The 19,930-nt window shown below is 31.2% G+C and overlaps 2 protein-coding genes across 2 annotated transcripts; both read left to right on the forward strand.

The window, feature by feature from the left end:
* Positions 1–214: 214 nt before the first annotated feature.
* On the forward strand, positions 215–2,342 carry LOC110682219 (50S ribosomal protein L29, chloroplastic). The gene is made up of 2 exons (XM_021858490.1): positions 215–676; positions 1,974–2,342. The coding sequence occupies exons 1-2, from the start codon at positions 341–343 to the stop codon at positions 2,142–2,144; spliced, it is 507 nt and encodes a 168-aa protein (XP_021714182.1). The 5' UTR covers positions 215–340; the 3' UTR covers positions 2,145–2,342.
* A 10,754-nt stretch (positions 2,343–13,096) lies between these two features.
* LOC110682220 (transcription factor MYB16-like) lies at positions 13,097–15,186 on the forward strand. Its single transcript, XM_021858491.1, has 3 exons — positions 13,097–13,383; positions 13,555–13,684; positions 14,158–15,186. The coding sequence occupies exons 1-3, from the start codon at positions 13,251–13,253 to the stop codon at positions 14,912–14,914; spliced, it is 1,020 nt and encodes a 339-aa protein (XP_021714183.1). The 5' UTR covers positions 13,097–13,250; the 3' UTR covers positions 14,915–15,186.
* Positions 15,187–19,930: the final 4,744 nt, after the last annotated feature.

A 19,930-nucleotide genomic window follows, 5' to 3' on the forward strand; every position in this document is an offset into this window, starting at 1 on the left:
TTCCCTACCTTATTATAAGAGGATTAGAAATTTTAAATTTACACAATACTTTTTTTATATTTCGTAGCATCCATACCGCTAGTTATGAGAAAAAACATATTGTAAATTTGTAACTTATTGATCGAAAGCTAATCATGTATTTTAGGTGTAATTTTTGGACAAAGAAAATATTTTACTCATCCCCTACAAATATGTGACTATGTGAGCAAAGGGATTGAAAAAAAAAAAGAAAAGAAAAAAAAAAGGATAAACAAAAAAACCTTATCTTTGAAATTCAGTACAAGAGGAAGAACTCCCAAATTGAAAGCAAAGCAGAGCAGAGCTAAAGAAGCACCCAAAAATGTTGGCAAGCCACTCTCTCTCCTCAACCCCTTCATCTTCTGCTCTTACAATTCCCCCAAAATCTGCACTTCTTGCAAAATCTTCATTTCATGGCCTTCGTCTTCCTTCCATTAACCCATCTTCATCCCTCCGCCTCCGAGCACAGGCATCGCCGTCGTCTACGGTGGTTATGATGGCAAAGAGAGAGGAGGAATTGAAGGAGTTAAGGGCCAAATCCAATGAAGAACTCAATGAAGAGATTCTTCAGCTTAAAGGTGAACTCTTTATGCTCCGACTTCAACGGTCTGCTCGTGAGAATTTCAAGCCCAGTGATTTTGGTCGAATGCGCAAAAGGGTAACTTTTATTACTCCATTCTGTGTTGTTAATTTGGTTGTTTCTTTTTATTTTTATGATTTGGATTAATGGGTTGTCTTTAATTTGTGTTTAAGAATGATGGGAAATTTTGAAGTTTGTTGGGTTTTTGTTAAGTGATTGGAATGGTGTTTTCATAAGTTAATTAGGTGAATGCTGATATGTTTTGTTTGATGCTTCTTATTGTTCTGTTTAATTGTCGCATTACTAGTTCAAATTATGCTATCGAGATGACTATTAATGCTAGAAGTAGATAGAAAGTTTGATACTAACATTGTGGTAATATCATAATACTGATAAAATTACTTAATTGCTATTGATAAACTTTGACTGTCTTGTCTTTTGTTCAATGGTTTAAAAATTAACATGAAGTCCTGGTCTTCTAGGCCAAGGGTTTTGCGAATTCATATTTGAATTGCGGTGTTTGTTGGTAATTTGTGATGAAAATTGATAATATTCACATTTGAGACTTATACAGGTAACTGGTAAGTATAGGCTTAAGCACTTTTCTGAATCTGAAATCCTTGTTGTATTAGTTGTTTTATCTGTTATAGAATGGTTATCAGGAAAGGAAACTTTTGCACAATCATTCTTACACAATATAGTAGTATAGGTCTAAGGGCTAACCAAACAAGATGAGTGGTCGTATTGAGGTCTTAGTAACTGCATGATTCTCATGTCTGATTTGGTTGCTGGACTTTTGGGCTGCTAAGATGTCATTGGAATTTACTCGAAAGTGTTTTGGAGCTGTAAAATTACCGAGTTATGACTCTAAGACTGGCATGTCACCTAGTGGGGTCATGGCAATCTTTCCTCACTGTCTTGAAGATGATTTTATGGGTATTAATGCTGAAATTGAGTAAAAGGACTGCTTGCTGAAGATTGTGCATTATGTTCAGATTCAGTTCTGATGGATATGGATTTAGTGTGGCGCTGAAAACCTATTGTACTGTAATTCTGGTGTACTTATCATTTGAAGAATTAAAGATAAATTTATAGGTGTTAATTTGCTGGGAAAAAAACTTTAGTATTGGAGCCATTCACAGTTCACAACTTCACATATTAGTTTGTTACCCAGTCTCTCACTCTATTCTTGTAACTAGTTTCCTAATATCGTCCTGAGTGAAAATTTACTGAGTACATTGCTTTGCTGTTGTCGATATGAAGCATAACTTCTGCATTTAAAAATATATGTTCTTTCTACTGGAAAATAGTTTGTTGAACTTACATTGAACCGTGGCCTATATGTAATGTTAATTAATCATTTCTACAACACTAGGTTGCACGCATGCTTACCGTGAAGAGGGAACGGGAGATAGAGCAAGGAGTGGGTAAGAGGTTATCAAGGAAGCTTGACAAGGAGTGGAAGAGAAGCATTGTTGTGAGGCCACCTCCTTCACTGAAGAAGTTACAAGAGGAAAAGGCAGCTGCAGAGGCTGAGAAATCGTAATGAGCTTCCGTTCTGTTAGTAATGTATCGATACAGAGGAATGAAACTAGTTATTTATGGTAGGAGTTTGATTTCAGAATCTCAAGTCAACTTTTTATTCTGTATGAGATGATTCATGTGTAAATTTTGGTTCCCCCTTTCCCTCTCTGTGGCTATTTTTTAAAATTCAAAATATAAATTTCTGAGTTCAAAATATGAACATCAAAATCAGTCTGCATACTTTTAGTTCATGTATTAATATCATATATGCATATGCCATCACTATTGTGTCCCTTTTTGCACCATATACTCAACACAATCATGCTCATGTCTTTGCAAATATGGATTTCTGAGTGTAGCCATATGCTTTGCCAAAAGAAAAATAAAATAAAAGGTTATGAGTTATGACCATATGATTGTAAGTTTATCATACACACTATTGTAATTGTTGCATGCTATGCTTCCCATTGGAGATTACTCTTGCTGTCTTTCAGCTGACTATAACATTTTGTTGCTGATGTTCCTCTTATTTTTTTACACCGCCATCATAAATAGTCCAAGTAGAGAGTTCACACTGTTTCTGTCGTTCCTTTGCCTTGACCATGTACACATAACATTATAGATTTGTGTCAAGTTCGTTTATATAAAAGTATGTGGCTACCTTTCACATTAAGAGGTTGTGTGACTGTATGTTGGGTGTGGTCCAAATTTTCTAGGCCCGTTATTTTGATGGTGTATTTGTTCATAATTTGGAAACTTACAGTCTTGCAGATACATGTATCATGGTTGATATTACTCCTCATTTATTTAGATTTTTCTACAAGCTTGTATCATGCAAGTCACTAAAGACCTAAAGTGATCTAGAGGATTCTTGACATTTGAAGTAACTAGAAATATGGTTCGTGAATATTCAAGAATATCATGGATACAAGAATGATAAGGAATTTCTGGAATCTTTCGGCCATTTCTTCAAAATTCTATCTACAACTATAAATATAGGTCATATGCATTTAAGGGTTCTTATACTCTCCTATTTTCATACTTCGTATAATGGATTAATAGATTAACTCCTATATGACACATGTTTTTACAAAATTTTATAACGAATTATAATGTTAATTCAAAGTTTATCAAAAAAAAAAAAATATTTACATTTTTTTAAAAAAAAAATTTTAGACGGAATTTTTTTTTTAATGAGGAGTTGACATGTGTTATTTTTATTCAACTTTAGTATATAGTTATAAGTTTTTTCCTCAGTTTAAATCTCTATTTATCTTATCTTATTATTTTCTTATTTTTTCAATCTCTAAATCTTTAATTTGAACCATTACGACTAGATATAATAGCCAACTAAAAAAAGATATGAGATTGTTAACATGAAAACTCTAGGGATACAATTGAATACAATAATATTGTTGGATTATATAAGTCGGGTTTTTTATATCCGTGAACTATAAATAAGTGAATCAAAGACAGATTTCTCTAATTGGTATTATTAATTTATTACTACCTTAAATTAAATTTATGTAAAAAACAAAAAAAAAAGTTTTTAGATATTAAAAGATTACAAGAAATATACAAAATGAAATATAAAAAAAAATCGTGCATCATACGAAATAGTTTGTACTAACCTAATGTATCCTTCCCACTATTCGTATTTGCTTACAATTTTCCTTTTACTCAACAATATAAGTCACAAATAGTTCAAGAAACGAGATATTTTGTTCCATGCATCCAAAAAGTATGATATATATGTGATCATCGATTTTAGATGATAGGGGTAAAAGTGTAGAATTGTAGAACGTTACTACCAATTCTATTTAGTGACAAAGTATGGTAACATGGTTTCAAACATGGCGAGTTATGATCATATAATTATATACCTAATTATCATTGTGAAAAATATCTTGCAACTACTTCATCAAATTACTGTCTTTCATGCTAGAGCATCCAATGTTAATACCTATAAAACTATATTATTATTCATCATAATTTTCAATGTTAGTACCTAATTCCAAAGTCTATTATGTAGATATTTGCATAATTTGCTGGTACTCTAGTATTGAGTCATTTTATTTTGACATAATGTAATGGCTTTTCTTCCAAATTTACTTTTGTTTATTTCCAATTTTGTGATGCAGATCCTCATCAACCAAGTTATGGATGAAGATTACTTTGCTATCCAGAATTCAGGTTAGTATTTGTACTGACTTTTATTATTTGGATATTACCTTAATAAGTCTGCGATTAAGGGGTGACTAATGTGCATATTAATGCTGTTTTTACTAAATATTGATATCTTTTTCTTAGAAAAATAAGTGTTACTTAGTAGTTTATTCTATTCAAAATATTGCTTTTCATGGTTCATATATTCATATAATTAGTTCCTTTGATTTGCCTTATAAATTATAATTGATTATAAACTTTAATTTACCAAATTAATTAGTGGATACTTCATAAAACATTAGTAATTGATTTATTTCACTTTTTATGTTAATACTAAATTTTGATGTAATGTCATGTTAGAGGTATGTCATTGCCAAGGTAAAAGGTATACGTGATAGAGATTTATGAAAGATAACGCCTTTTAAAATGTAAATATACGAAATTAAAAGTCAACCAAGTTTTCTAGTATTAATAACGATTGGAATAGTATTGATTGATCAACTTATAAACTTACATCTGATTCTGTTGAAAGTCAAAATGTCATGGTAGTTATTTTTCAAAGAGGAGAAAAAGGAGCAAAAGCATTTCAGCAAAATTCTCAATGATGAAACAAAGAAGCCTCGTTTAGTCGTTTTGCATGTTTTTAAGATTGGGCTAGAGAGGCTAGTTTGGCAACATGAAAAAAAAAAAAAACGATACTTAGCCATTGGGCCAAGGACAAAGGACCAAAACTTGCATCTTCAAAATTATTACCTACCCTTTTGGCCTTTCTTTATTTCATATTGTACATATCGACATACCCCAAGCCGTAGCCGTAGGGGATTCTAAGACCTTTTTATTTCACCTTATTTTTTTTCTTTATTACGTTATTTAAAATAATGAGTTTATATAAATAAGAACTATTTAAATTCAATGTATAATATACATAAAAAGTTTAAATGTTCAGCTAAATTTAATAATTCTTGTTAAAATTAAATGAGTGAAAAATAGATGAATAAAAATATAAAATCATTCTAATTTAATCAAGGACATTTTTTTTTTGAATAATTTAATCAAGGACATCGTTTTAGGGCATTTAGCTTTGTCATTAACAATGCTATAGGACTTTGAGAGAAGTAAATGCTTCAATTTGGGGCCATAACAAATTTTTCCTACTCAATTGACCATAATTAAGGGCTTAAAATGATACAAATGAATTAGCAGATTCTGTTTCAATGACGTGTCTGGTAATTCTTTAGCCAAAAAAAAAATAAAAAATTCAGGTAGCTAATCTGATCTTAATAGCTGATTAATTATTATAATTATCAAGTTAACATATTCGTATGTCTAGTTGAAGGGTAACATGCCTTCATAATATTTGCTCATTCTAGTATGCCTTTTCTTTTACTCTATACGTCCACTCCTTGATTGCTTTTCAAGGAGAGTATGTAATTAGATTCCTTATGCAATGCAAGTTATCTGCAGTTGAAAACCTTTCCTCTTAATTATTAAACTAGAATTATTATATTAATTTTTTCAAAATTGTCAGATAATATATATTCTATGAATATTCTCCATCAGAAATTAAATTCAAAATAATCAAACTTGTAAATTAAGACTGACCTTCCTCCTTATCAAGTCTGACTTCATCTAATCCATGAACCAAGCCTATCTCTTGAGTGGTCATTCAAAAAGTTTCCCGATTTCGAAATCTCCTAAAACCAGGAAGAAAGGTCTAACCACTTGAGCTATTCTTATATATATATATATATATATATATATATATATATATATATATATATATATATATATATATATATATATATATATATATATATATATATATAAAGTATCAATACAATATCATCAACATGTAAATCGTCTTTTTAAAAATTAGGCATCACTCGAGTTGAGTTGCCTAATTGCCTAATGGTATTAACAATATGAATATAATGACAACATGTTTGAATGAGATGTAACAATTTATCTCATCATTTGTCTCTTGTTTTTGTTGTTTACATGATGATTAACTGTTGTCAATCTCACAATATTTTACTGTCCCTTAGCCTTAGCCTTATCTGTGTGCATTGATGTCACTCCTTATGGATATTATAGTGGGCCAATAAGATTTGTAGTAGTTAATGGCTTATAAGAATGAGTTTAATTGTTTTAATTTTTTTTCCTAAACTACAAACTTAAAAAGACACTGCTTTAACTAATTAATCCTTATACAATTTGTTATCCGTGTTTGTTGAACATAACCGTTGAGAAAATTGTGACAAACTCATATAATAATAAGATTATAAGTATTAATCTTCTTCTTATTTACTAACTTAGAAGAAGAGTCTTTTTGAAGATGAATAAGAATATCAATATTTTCAGCTAATTTTAATTTTGAGGAATTATAAATTAATAATCTACAATACCCAATTGGGAATAAGATCTTCTGACACGTCGTAATTATTGTTAAATTAAAAGATGTTTATTTGGTTGACCTCTGATACAACATAAAGTAATGTTTTTCGATATTATTTAGGGTTGTTGAAGTGGAGCATTATTTAAGTATTTATAGTTATAAAAGCTTGATATTGTTGTTTATGTTGTTAAATATTGATGCATTCATGTCTATATACAAATTGTACGTACTCACGTGTGTAGGATTATCTTTGGTGCATTACGAAATTACACTAATTTGTCATAGGTTATGCTTTCGTAGATTTTCATATTTAATAATACATACTCAACCAATTTGGCAGCACAATCAGTATCATACTATGTAAAATAAAGCATCTTCATAAACATAGTAGTATACTTTATTCCATATTCAAACTTTATTAATTATCGCTATTTTTAGAGGTAATCACACCTTTAAAAACATTTATATCTTTAATTATGACTGATCTTATGTTTTAAGGACTCCAAACCTTAAGCATATGTGGAGACTTGCAACATCGATCACAACTTCACAAGTTGCAACCACGAGGCACGAGGTACAATTGTGCCACTTAGGTCATACACAATGTCCTATGGTCAATTAATTTAACACAAACGTGTCATGAGATCAACACGACAACACTGTACATTTTTTTTCCGGTTTATATATTGTATTTCAAGCTCTAGGTTAGGATAAATGTAATATAGCCAATTAATACAAGATCGAGTACTCGTATACGCTATCAAGGGACCGCACACACTATTATGAATAGATCGAAGGGAGTATAATATATCAAGTCAATCTTATTTTAATGTATAGAGCGATCATATAATAAAGAAAATACCGGCCACTAGGGTAATGTACGTGTACATGTATGCATCAGTGCATGAAAATAAATCAAAGTCTGAAATTGGATGCATGTGTATATACGAGTAGTATGTAGGTAGTGTATCAGGTAGAAACCCAAATGAACAAGCAAATCAGTTGTTAAGCTGACTCTAACAATAATCACTATATCTCATGGAATTAATTTTTATTTTCATGCATCATTCATGCATAAATATTTCATTTTAATTGGAATGATTATTTAATAATATTTAATTAAATAACTACTAGCAGCTTCTTATATTTTTAGATATAAGATCCATCCGACAAGGAACCTTAGTTGAACAAGTAATCTCCGACTTAGTTCTTCCTTTGTCTCTCACAGATTGTCTTAATCTGGACACTTTGCTCACAATGCTCACTCATTTTCCTTTGTTTTTTTCTCAAGAGAAGATTAATTTCCTCTTTCATTACTCTTAAATTCATAATTAAAGTCTATTCAAAAAATTCATACTTAAAGTGATGTAGTAGTGTAGTACATGATAATACAGGGTTATGCACTTAATTAAGTTTAATTAGAAAAATATAGAAAAGGTCAATTGATAATATGAATGATACATTAAATCAAATACTACTACTCCTTACCCCAAAAATAACACTTGTATGTGTTATTACAACTCCGCTTATTATTATGTGCAATATTTGTTTAAAATGGATGTTTCATACTATTATTTGTAACAAATGTTCTATTTTCTTTAAAAGTTGTTATTTTTCTTGGTCTCTTGCTCCATCACATGTATCTCTTTCATTTACTCTCCATTTTAACACCCACAATCAAATTTGTCCAAGTTTCCATGCAACCCTCTAAAGTAGCAAATACGAGTAATTAGGAATGGAGGTAGTATATATTTGGTTGTTATGTACTTATGTGATAAAATTTTATTATACTTGTCTGAAAATGCTACCATTTTGATATGCTTGTATAGTACTTGGGGTATTATGTTCTATTGGTGAAAAAAATACATTTAAGTCATCAACATATAAAGCTGATATTTATATAATTTGGCCTGGGAAGGTTAATATGCTGTACACTTGTACATAAACCATACACTTATTTATATTAAGTACATTTTTTTTAATAAATTGTCCTTCGTATGTGATATTATTGCTTTACTAGCAAGAAAATACAACATTAAAAACTTCCATATAGTCGGCAATTAAAAGTGGAGGTAATAGTAACTGACTAACTACTTCTGTTGTCGTAAATCTTGTGTCCACAGCAAAATAATTAAAATGAAATAAATACTTGATCAAAATTTTCAGAAAGAATGATCGATGTGTTGCTAATAAAAATACTACGGAGTAATATTTCAACTCAATTTATAAAAATAACCCCCTAAACTAGTAAAATGCATCGGCCTATATCTTGGCCTATTTTAATTTTGAAGGATAAATGTAGCATAATCTCCGTAATAATTAGGGACAGGGAGGGACTATTACATTTTCCCTCAACTGTACTGTTAGTTCCGAACTCCATAGATAGTTGTTAAGTCCATGAAAAAACCTACATGTGAGTGATGTGTTGTCCCACACTGAAGAGTGTAGAAAGTGTTGGGAAGTGTATCCCACATTGGAGAAATAAGAAAATTGTGTCCACTTTATAAGATTAAGGGGCTACGGATTCCCTTATTGCCATATAGTTTTGAGGTGGAACCTCCTTAGTTGTATAAAGTGGATAGTTATGATGGGTGTGACTCATACCCGTTTATCAATAGTACATGTAGTCATTGGTTTAATCATCTAGAAGAATACACTGCACCTTTAAATTAATTTTAATTTGAGTTATATTACTATAGTAGCTATTTGGTTACATGCGGTACGCTAGGTTGTTGCATTGAATTTAAAGTATCTTGTTGAATAAGCTACTTGACCGTAATATAATATTGCTAGATTTTTGGAGATGTCAAGTCTCGGATGAATCTTTTCTTCCATGCAGAGACAAAGGAGAAGATGACAAGGCCATGCATTGACGGAAACTATTGTATGTTACGGTCTTCAGGTGAAAGAACTACGTTGTTTCTATCTATTTAACTATTTTACTACCACGTATTACTTTGCTTTGCAATTTGATAATAATATGGTAGAAATTTATTAGCAAGTTTGCTGCACCAACTTCTTGCTTACCATCTTCATTTTTCAAGGTCGATCAAATGTGTCACATCCAACTTCAAATATCTTTTCATGTGTGCTAATTTAATTTGTACCAAGTATAATTTTGTTAATATACATACGATGTGAATTATTAACCAATCTACATGTTTACACTAGCTAGTTTATTCAATTTGGGATAAAGGTATGTATGTTATGACTTCGCGGATCATCCTGGCTATGGAATAGACCAAGTTAAAAAAATAGGTGGCTGTATGTTGTACACTTGTACTCACTCAATCCCTTAATTAGATTCCTATTTCTCTCTATTATGTGAGGAATAAATGCTACATAGAAGTAGAATCTAATTAAGAAAATGAAGGAGTAGTAGTAAACTGGTAGTAATGTTTAGAGACGAAAAGCTAGTCCTACAAATTGAAGTATATATGATTATAGATTTGTAGCTGAGGTAGAGGTTTTCTCCTGGTTGACGCAGTGCAATGCAGAAATTAAATCTGCAATATTAATAACGTTGACTTCTTTAGTCAAGGGGATAATCAAAGGCTTATTAATGGCTGGCTTGAAATTAAAGTTTAAGCAAGCAAGGTACTATGAGTAGACCTGGTTATTGGGCGGGTCGGGTCAGGGTCGGTGCGGGTCGGTTGCGGGTCAGGGTTAAAGAGGGTCAGGGTCAATATAGGGTCGGGCCAATGCGGGTCGCGGGTTGATAATGGGCGGGCCTACAAAATATCAATTAAAATAAATATTGGACAAAGCCATTATTAAATACATATGAATACAAATTAATCTATATAATCATTTTTACATTATGTATTTTCTTTATCAACTAAATTGGAAAAACATGTTGGCCCTACCCAATAAGAGCCCTGTCCATTAATAGCCCTGTCAATTAAAAACCCTATAAGCATGGCCCCGACCTTATTATCATTGGGCTACCCTATCCAATAACCACCTCTAACTATGAGTATCAGAACTAAAAGTATCTTTAATCATGTACGATTTAAAATTACAAATAACTAATTGTTGTAAATTCATACATACATCCATATAATTGATAATACTCCACATGACTAGTTATGAGTTGATTTGTATTCAAGGTTTTCTTATAATTCCGCTGCATAAATAGTAAATGAGACAAGCATAATAAACAAATGTAATACATTTACTTTTTATCACACCAGACCAATATATAACCACGTGTAGAAATCGCGTTAGAACATTTTTAAAAAACAATAAATTTATTGATTCTAGAAAAATATGTGCATTGAAATGTAAAAAAAAAAAAAAAAAAAAAAAAAAAAAAAAAAAAAAAAAAAAAGAGACAATCACAAGAAATTGAAATGAATGCATTATTAAACATTTATGGAATTTTATTATTTATTATTATTTTCTAAAGGATGAGTATTTTCATCAATTCTTGGCTCAATCACCACACGTGTACTTCTTTATTTTTATTTGAGCAGTACGTGTACTTTTAATTAAAACAATAATATGATCAATTTTGGTTAAATACTAGCCAATAATTTAGCTTTGCCTTTATTAGGTGTAATACAACATAATAGGTGCAATAATTAAATTTGACGAACAACAAAAAATAAAAAGGAAAAAAAAAATCTTCATCTTTGACCATTTAACTTTATTAGCTAGCTGAAAATTACTTGGTATACTCGTATCAGACTGAAACATCATATTCATAAGCAAGTTTCGTTTAATTCATTGGTACCCACCTGAATATCTCTTTTGAAACCTTACCTAAGTTCTTGGGATGTTGCTTTTGGATTAAACGAAGATTTCCTAGTTTAATCCCACTAGTGTAAATGATTAGTTGCTTATAATATATATTTACAGATGATTAATTACACTGATTCATATCAAATGCGCCGCTTGTCAACTTTCTAGATAGCTTAGCTTAATTAGGTAGCTTCTTAAACAATTTCTCCTTCAATAATATTTCTTGATTTATAAAGTTTTTTTTTTAATTAAAAAAATGTTAAAGGTAGATACATACTAAATATATTAATTTTTGTCATAATACCTATTTCATTCGGAACTGGTATATATTACTGACGCTCTCTATAAAAATTTGTATAATCAACGGGTACATGTGTTGATCAATATGTGAATAATAATTATGTTTGTAGAATAAATATCATATAGAATATGTTGAATTGAAGAACATAAGGTCCTTATAGACAATAATCATGTCAAAATATTGACCATTATATTGTATATATTGTAATTTTCTTGTTTTCTTTGTTTTAGATAAGACAAACTTTAATCTTAAGCTAGAAAGACTGATTTAAAATCTGCGCAGCATCTGAGAGTGAGGTATATATAGCTCAAGTGGTTATTAGAACTTCGCTCCCCATTTCAAGATATCTTGGGATAAATTCCCACCCGCCCTTGTGGCTCTAAAAAAAATAAAAATAAAAAATAATTAAAAAAGTATGTCGAAGAAATGGGCCGGGACGCCGGGTGAACTTATTGAAGACGCAAATTTCAATTGTTACGTGCATGCATGGAGGGGATCGGAATTTCCTTTGTATTTATGAGCCACGATTGGTCCACGGTGAAGGCTATATTTGTCATTCTATTTTTCCTATTTTATCCATCTCAAAATTAGAGAGTTATGTAATTCATATTACATTCAACTGTTTTTTCTTATGAGTAAACATGTTATTAATGTGCCATTAAGACATAAAATATCTACATACGAAAACATTCTTTTTAGATTGGATAAAATCGAAAGACTTTGCTTCTAAGGTTATTAGGTGGATTCTCAAAGGAGACGTACATGACTAAGGCTCCCTGTAAATGAATCGATCCTAAAACCATCACAAAACGCGGTTAATTTAATAGTCATAATTAATTAACTAAACTAACTGACCACAAATTTTAAACTTCGTTGACAATTGTTTTGACTAGTAATGTGAAATCTATACATGTCGATGAAATACGGACTATTTTGCAATTATTAGGCGACTAAAATAACGAGTATTAATGTTTAAAAACAAATTTCCAAAGATATTTTGTTAAGAACCATACATATCGTACGGAGTAGTAAAGAGTTTCAAATTATAGCTATTCTAGCTTTCATCATATGATGAAATTGTTAGCCATTCAATTTAGTTATTACTAGTTTCAATTTCAAAAGTAGCAGGTACATACATGAAAACCGTAGACTAAATACGAGTAATTAAAGTTCAAAAATAAGAACTAGGGTGGTGGCTAAGCTTTGATTAATTTTAAAGAGGGTTATAATAGTAATTTTAACAAACATAGAGAAGAGTAGTGCTGGTATAGACAAGCCAATAAGAAGGCCCCACGTAGTAAGTTAAATAAGCAAATAAAAAAAAAATAGAGAAACGAGTGAAAGGAGTGTCTTGTGGTTGTGTATATAAATAGTAATCCATAGTTGTTGGTAGGACTCCAAGGAGGCAGGCAGCCAAATCATTTTTGTAGAAACAAGCAAACAAATTAAATTATACACTGAGAGAAATTAAACAATAAGAAAGCTAATATAATTACTAGTAATTATTACTAGTATTATATAGTATGGGAAGATCACCTTGTTGTGATGAACTTGGTCTGAAGAAAGGTCCATGGACTCCTGAGGAAGATCAGAAGCTTGTCAATTACATCCAAAAACACGGCCATGGTAGTTGGAGAGCTCTTCCTAAACTTGCAGGTAGCTATATATCCCTTAATATCGTCGTGTTTGTGTTAAATAAATTAAGTAATCCGTTAAAAATATGATAACTTTCTCTAGCTAGGACCATAAAAGACGTACTATTTTCAAAGTGTGCAGGTAACAATATCCAAAAATGTGTTCATATTGTGTAGTTTGGTTTTGTATCAGGTTTGAACAGATGTGGAAAAAGTTGTAGGTTAAGATGGACAAATTATCTAAGGCCGGATATTAAGAGAGGCAAATTCACACCCGAGGAAGAACAAACCATACTAAATCTCCATGCTATCCTCGGTAACAAGTATGTCTTTTAATTACTCATAATTTCAATTTTCTCTAGCTTTCTTGATTTTCTATTCAAGCAGTTTGATGATCAAATTGAAAGTATTTAAAATTTAAACTCCATTTTCTTATTTTGTGTTACATGCGTTATAAATTAATAATTAGTTCTTTTAAATTTAAATTTGATGATCCTTGATTTTATAATGTGGATAGTATACATTTTTTTTTTTGGGTGAAAATCTCTTTTTTCTAAGAGCATAGCTCGGAAATTAAAATTACAAACTTCTTTGGGGGATAAGGATCATCAAATGATACACGACAGATTAGTGGATTTTAAATAGTAAAGCTTATTAGTTGGTTAAAGTTCTAGGATCGTACCCAAAATTTGGGATCAAATCTTATCTATACAATTATTGTCTTTGTGGCTCACTTTATACCAAAAGAATGTTTAAAATTACATACTTTCCCTAATATTCATTTTCTCATATTTAGGTGGTCAGCAATTGCAAACCATCTACCAGGACGTACAGACAATGAAATCAAGAATTTCTGGAACACACACTTGAAGAAGAAGCTGATTCAAATGGGATTCGACCCGATGACCCACCGGCCTCGGACCGACATATTCTCAAGCTTGCCTCACCTGATAGCCCTAGCAAACCTTAAGGAGCTAGTAGAGAACAACTCTTGGGAAGAACAAGCAGTAAGACTACAAACTGAGGTGGCTAAACTTCAGTACTTACAATACCTTTTCCAGCCACCTACTAATTATCCCATGCCTAACCTAGACATGGACACCCTTAACCTTTTAAACTCTCTACCCTCAGCATTTTCTACCAAGGATAACAACAATAATAATTTTAACCATAACCTAAACCCGGTTTTGAATACCGCGAATTTGGATAGTCCAAACCCTTTTGATGCTATCCATGATCATTTGCCAAGTCTAAAAACCCTGGAAACACCAACTAACTTTATCAACAAAGACAATAATAATAATGGTATTAGTTTGGTTAGTAATGATCAAGATCAAGTTGTTTTTCATCATCAGCCTTGTGAGTTTACAGTCTTAAGCAAAGGGGAGAATTCTCCGACTTCTCCTTGGCTTCCATCGTCGCCTTCTCCACCTCCGGTAACCACCGCCGCCACCTCGGCCCCACTTATAGATGGTTGCAATACTACTTCTGCTACTAGTTTCTGGCCTGATCATCTCCTCCTTGAAGACTCCTTGTTTAATGATATTCCTTAGTATAGTCTATTAGTATTTAAATTAATATAGTAATTCTCTCAAAAAAAAAAAAAAAAAAAAAATTAATATAGTAATTTTTATATAGCATATTTTGGATTATTTTCATATACCGAGTCCTGTGAAAAGTTAAAGGTATGTACTATATTTGCACCCTTAGCTTATCCCTTTTACGGTGTATAATATTTTCTAGTACAAATATACCCCTTTAAACTTCATTGATCATCATATTATGGTGATTATATTGATATATTATATATAGATCAGATAGCACATACTGTTGGTATAAATTATGGATTTCTAATTAACTAAAGTATACATGATTTGTTTATACATGCAGAGATTAATCAATATAGACCTCTTTTTATTAATAAGGCAATATAATAAACTATTAAGATTACGTTCGTTTTTTTAATTATTTTTTAATATGAACATGTAATTATGTACACTAGGGTCTGGGTGTGTGACCGAGTTGCTTTTAACCCACCTAGCTCGTGTATACACAGATGCCTATGAAAATACATCCATGAATCACTCCCTTTGCCATAGAGAGATTAATTGCAACTAAAAGCACGGCTGCAATACACCATAGATGTGGGGGGCGTTTGGTTCAACAATGGTATGAGTTTGGAATGAGGAATGAAACCTGGGTGGTATGGGGTTGGAACTTAGTACTTGATTTCAATTAATGTGTTTGGTTTTTATCTAGGAATGACAGTTTTCTTTTAAATATTAAATCTACATATATGGGTATGAGTCATACCCACCTCCCCCCTTGGGTTTCAAAAACTCATACCTTGGGGGTTTGAGGTATGAGTTTGAAAAATGAAATTTTTAGAAACAAATACAAGATATGGGTGTTGGTCATTCCAAACCCATACCTTATACCTAATATACTAGAACCAAACACCCTAAAGAGGATTTTTTTTTGTGAAGAACTACCTTATAAAATTTAGTTTTTTTTGTAAAATTCTACCTTATAAACACTAAATGTTTTAAGAAACTACCTAATAAAATACTTAATGTTTTAAGAAGCTACTTTTTGCCGGATTATTACATTGAATAAGGGACGTTTAAAGACCCAATCAATCAATTTTTCTCCTTTTCCCACTCAATATCTCCATAGCCCCCCTTGTAATTAACCCCTAATTCCCCTTCTCTTTCATTGTAAAATCAAACACATGATAGTAACTTACCGCATTTGGTATTTATTAGATTGTTTTTCACAAAATTTGATGTATATAAGATAGTTATTTTTTTAAAAAAAATAAAAAATAAAAATAAAAAATAAATCTAGATTTAATTAATAAAAGGCGGAAGTGTTAACACCTCGGCCAACTATGATTCTATATACTCAGTATGTCTTAAATTACCTTAACATGGTGTCGTATGTAGACCTGGTTATTGGGTGGGTCGGGTCAGGGTCGGTGCAGGTCGGTTGCGGGTCAGGGTCAAGGAGGGTCACATTTTATAGGGTCGGGCCAATGCGGGTCGCGGGTCGATAATGGGCGGGCCTATAAAATATCAATTAAAATAAATATTGGACAAAGCCATTATTAAATACACATGAATACAAATTAATCTATAAAATTATTTTCTTTATCAACTAAATTGGAAAAACATGTTGGCCCTATATTGATCATACCCAATAAGGGCCCTGTCCATTAATAGCCCTGTCCATTAAAAGCCCTATAAGCTTGGCCCTGACCCTATTATCATTGGACTACCCTGTCCAATAACCACCTCTAGTCGTATCCTTAATACATAATACGAATGACCAATTTTACTCATTTTAATTATTGTAAATTGCTGTTTGTCAAAAAAAAAGAAAATTATTAATTATTGGGATACCATTCACACTAGTAATATCTTTAGGTGCAAATTCGATCACTTAATTAGTGATTTGGTAGCAAACCACTTTTTACTTAATCTTAATAAAAGTGATTAGTCTTCCAGTCCAGCTATATGCCGAGAGTAGTCTACATCATATCTCACAGATTTGAGGTGTTAATTAATTCGAGTACCACTTATAAAAATGGAAATATGTGGTAGACTAAAAAAAGTTCATTATAGGTGAGAAGACATTATGAAACTTCAAGCTTGGGCAACATGTATGAGCAAACAAATATAGCACGGCTAAATAGTATACTTCGCATTAAGCTACTTTGTATAATAATAATTTCGTATAATCAGGTTTTCCACTGTTCAACAGCTACAAAGTTCATCTAGCTAATTAAGTGGCTGAATGCATGAGGCATTAAGGCCAGATAACAACGTACGTATTCATATGTAAAATATATTGCATCTTCTAAAAAATCATGTTTTGATACTAAATAAAACTAGCAATAATATTATATTATCATATGTTGTTAATTTGGTCTAGATCATCAACAATCAACATTATAAGGAGTTCAATATATATCCATCTTAGATCTTCTATAAGATAAGATAGAAACTAATGTAGTAGTATAACTTGTTTTTTTAATAGTCCGTAATAAAGAATTATTCTCCATTTAGAGACGTTGGGATAGATATATAATTTAAGTAAACTTTGAGTGAGACTATTTAATACATTTGTTTTATGTTAAAAGGTGCTTTTGATTTTTTTTAATGTGGCCGAAATTATTTCCCAAAAATCAATTGGTCATGAAAGAGTGGATAGGAAGAAAATAGTTTTAAATTAGTGGTCAAAGATATGTTATATTTAGTAACGTGTCAATCATTTTAGGACTGACAAAAATGAGAACTGTATCACTATTTTTTAGTGAAAAATTAAGTTAGGTGTATACGTCATTGTTATGTATAAGAATATATAAATCGATTCCACTCATTTACTCCGATCCTTGCTTTCAAGTGGCATATTTCACGTTGGTGGTCATACGAGTATCTTAAGTAAAGTTTGGATTTTTGTTTATGTTATAATCATATAATGTTAATACTAGTAGGCCAGGTAGTGTTACCACGTATAGTATAAATTTCCTGAATAGCTTCCGAAAATAGTCACCAACCACGATATGTTTCTTCAGTTGCTGGTAAGACGAAAAAGCCACAAAGATCCATCATTTTTCATTGATGAAGATTGATGACTCGGATCGGTGTACTCATATACACCTTTATTTTACAGTAATATATAGGTGGATTTTTTAACCCTAATCTAGATGACTAATTTATAGAAACTTGAGCGATAAACAAGGTGAAAAGCCAAGTAATCTGCTAGTTTAGTAGAACTGTAGAAGCTACTATAAGCTTGCCATTAAATCATCAGAGTTTTCATCACAGGTGAAACACAAACGCATGTATATGTTTCCGTTGAGCCCATAAGAAAACCCATATGTGAGTGGCGTGTTGTCCCACATTAGTTGACTTTATAAGTGAGTGTTTGTATTGAGATGTGTATCTCACATTGAACAAATAAGAAAGTTGTGTAGGCCCGTTTATTAGTTTCTATGGCTTTGCTCCATCTCTTCTCCCAACTGGCTGCTGTCATCGTATCAAAGAGAGAAAGTTGACTCTTAGGTTAAAGTCAAAAAGGTGACGTACAAGGATCCACTAATTATATGGAACAAGGCCCAAAGTAGTTAGGAACATACAATTTGACAACATAAAATATACCATAAATTACCTTGACTTGTATACTATTCACATTCCTACCTAATGAAATGAGATCTTGGCTTATCTTAGTATTTTATAGTCTTTAGTTCTTAACTACTCATTCTGATGGTTTAAGTTTGCTATAAATGTGAAATCAGGCTGTTAAATTTGCCTTGATACATCTTAAAAAATGATTTATGATTCTAAATTTTTGCTCAATTTAGGGTAATAACTTTTATCCATAAACCTTAAATAACTTTTATTTATATCAGCATAACTTACATTAGATAACTTTATTTTTCATTCATTATAGGGTAATTTTTTATCGTTTTTAAGTAAACTTTGACGCAGGTATTGTACACCCGATTTCTTAAAAATGTCTGTCTTTACTATTAAGGTTTGCTATAAAATCTCCATTGCATACATGAATAGGGGAAGAAAAACAGTCCAATGAGGAGAGTCAACTCTATCCAGCTAGCCAAAAATGAAGACCACAATTTGGAAACCTATAATATGTATGATAATATTATATGATAAATTAATATTTTTTTAATATGCGTTACGTTGTAGAGGCCACTATCTAGATTTTAAAACTTTAACTCGTACGGACTAAATGATTTTGAATCAAATTATACCGCAATATTTTGCAACAATCAAACAATTTTGTATCTTTTTTGTGTTTGACTTTTGTCACCTAAGCAAAGTCAAATTAAATTAACTGCACCACCACTGAACAACTAGAATAATCATACACTTATTATGAGTATCATGAAGTAGTTATTTACATTAAAGAAAAGCCCTATTGGATCGAAAAGCACTTTTAAATGCTCTTAAACGTCACTTTTTCTTTTCTATAATTCTTAGGTGTCAAGTCTATTATGTGACCTAGCAAATTTGCTAATAACTTCGTATAACAATATCGTACTAATGGTAATATTTAAAAGCTCAGTCATCACATTTTAAAACTCGTAAAGAGTCACAAAAGACGTGGAAACGTAGACATAGTACACTAGTATTTGATTCCACAATATATGTTGAACAATGATAATATAATTATTTTTCGCATTATTATTTATTGCATGGTAACCTTTAATTTATGAGTGTCGTTGAATAAAAATGTGACTCATTACTATATTTAATGGAGAAAATTAAGTTCTATATGATTCTTTTCTTGTCTTTAATAAAGACAATTAATCTGATCTCCATTATTGTTTTTTTTTTTGTTGTACGACGTTACACTTAATCCCTCTCCTCAATTTTATCAATGTACTTGAGTTGATTTATACATATAAGCAACCACAGATGTACCATCTACTTGCTTTGTCTTTTCCCAGTTGAGCATAAAATTATGTTTGTTTGGAATCTCATCCCCAAAACTAACTCTTGGAGCAAGTGATCTGATTAAGGGCTTGTTCCGATTGAATGAAC

Source organism: Chenopodium quinoa, unplaced genomic scaffold (genome assembly GCF_001683475.1).
Source record: "Chenopodium quinoa cultivar QQ74 unplaced genomic scaffold, ASM168347v1, whole genome shotgun sequence".
In the NCBI taxonomy this organism is placed as follows: domain Eukaryota; kingdom Viridiplantae; phylum Streptophyta; class Magnoliopsida; order Caryophyllales; family Amaranthaceae; genus Chenopodium; species Chenopodium quinoa.

Coding starts and splice junctions, on each gene's coding strand:
- LOC110682220 (XM_021858491.1), top strand. CDS start 13,251: ATGGGAAGATCACCTTGTTGTGATGAACTTGGTCTGAAGAAAGGTCCA. Junction 13,384..13,554: donor AGCTCTTCCTAAACTTGCAG/GTAGCTATATAT, acceptor GTTTTGTATCAG/GTTTGAACAGATGTGGAAAA. Junction 13,685..14,157: donor CATGCTATCCTCGGTAACAA/GTATGTCTTTTA, acceptor TCTCATATTTAG/GTGGTCAGCAATTGCAAACC.
- LOC110682219 (XM_021858490.1), top strand. CDS start 341: ATGTTGGCAAGCCACTCTCTCTCCTCAACCCCTTCATCTTCTGCTCTT. Junction 677..1,973: donor TTGGTCGAATGCGCAAAAGG/GTAACTTTTATT, acceptor CTACAACACTAG/GTTGCACGCATGCTTACCGT.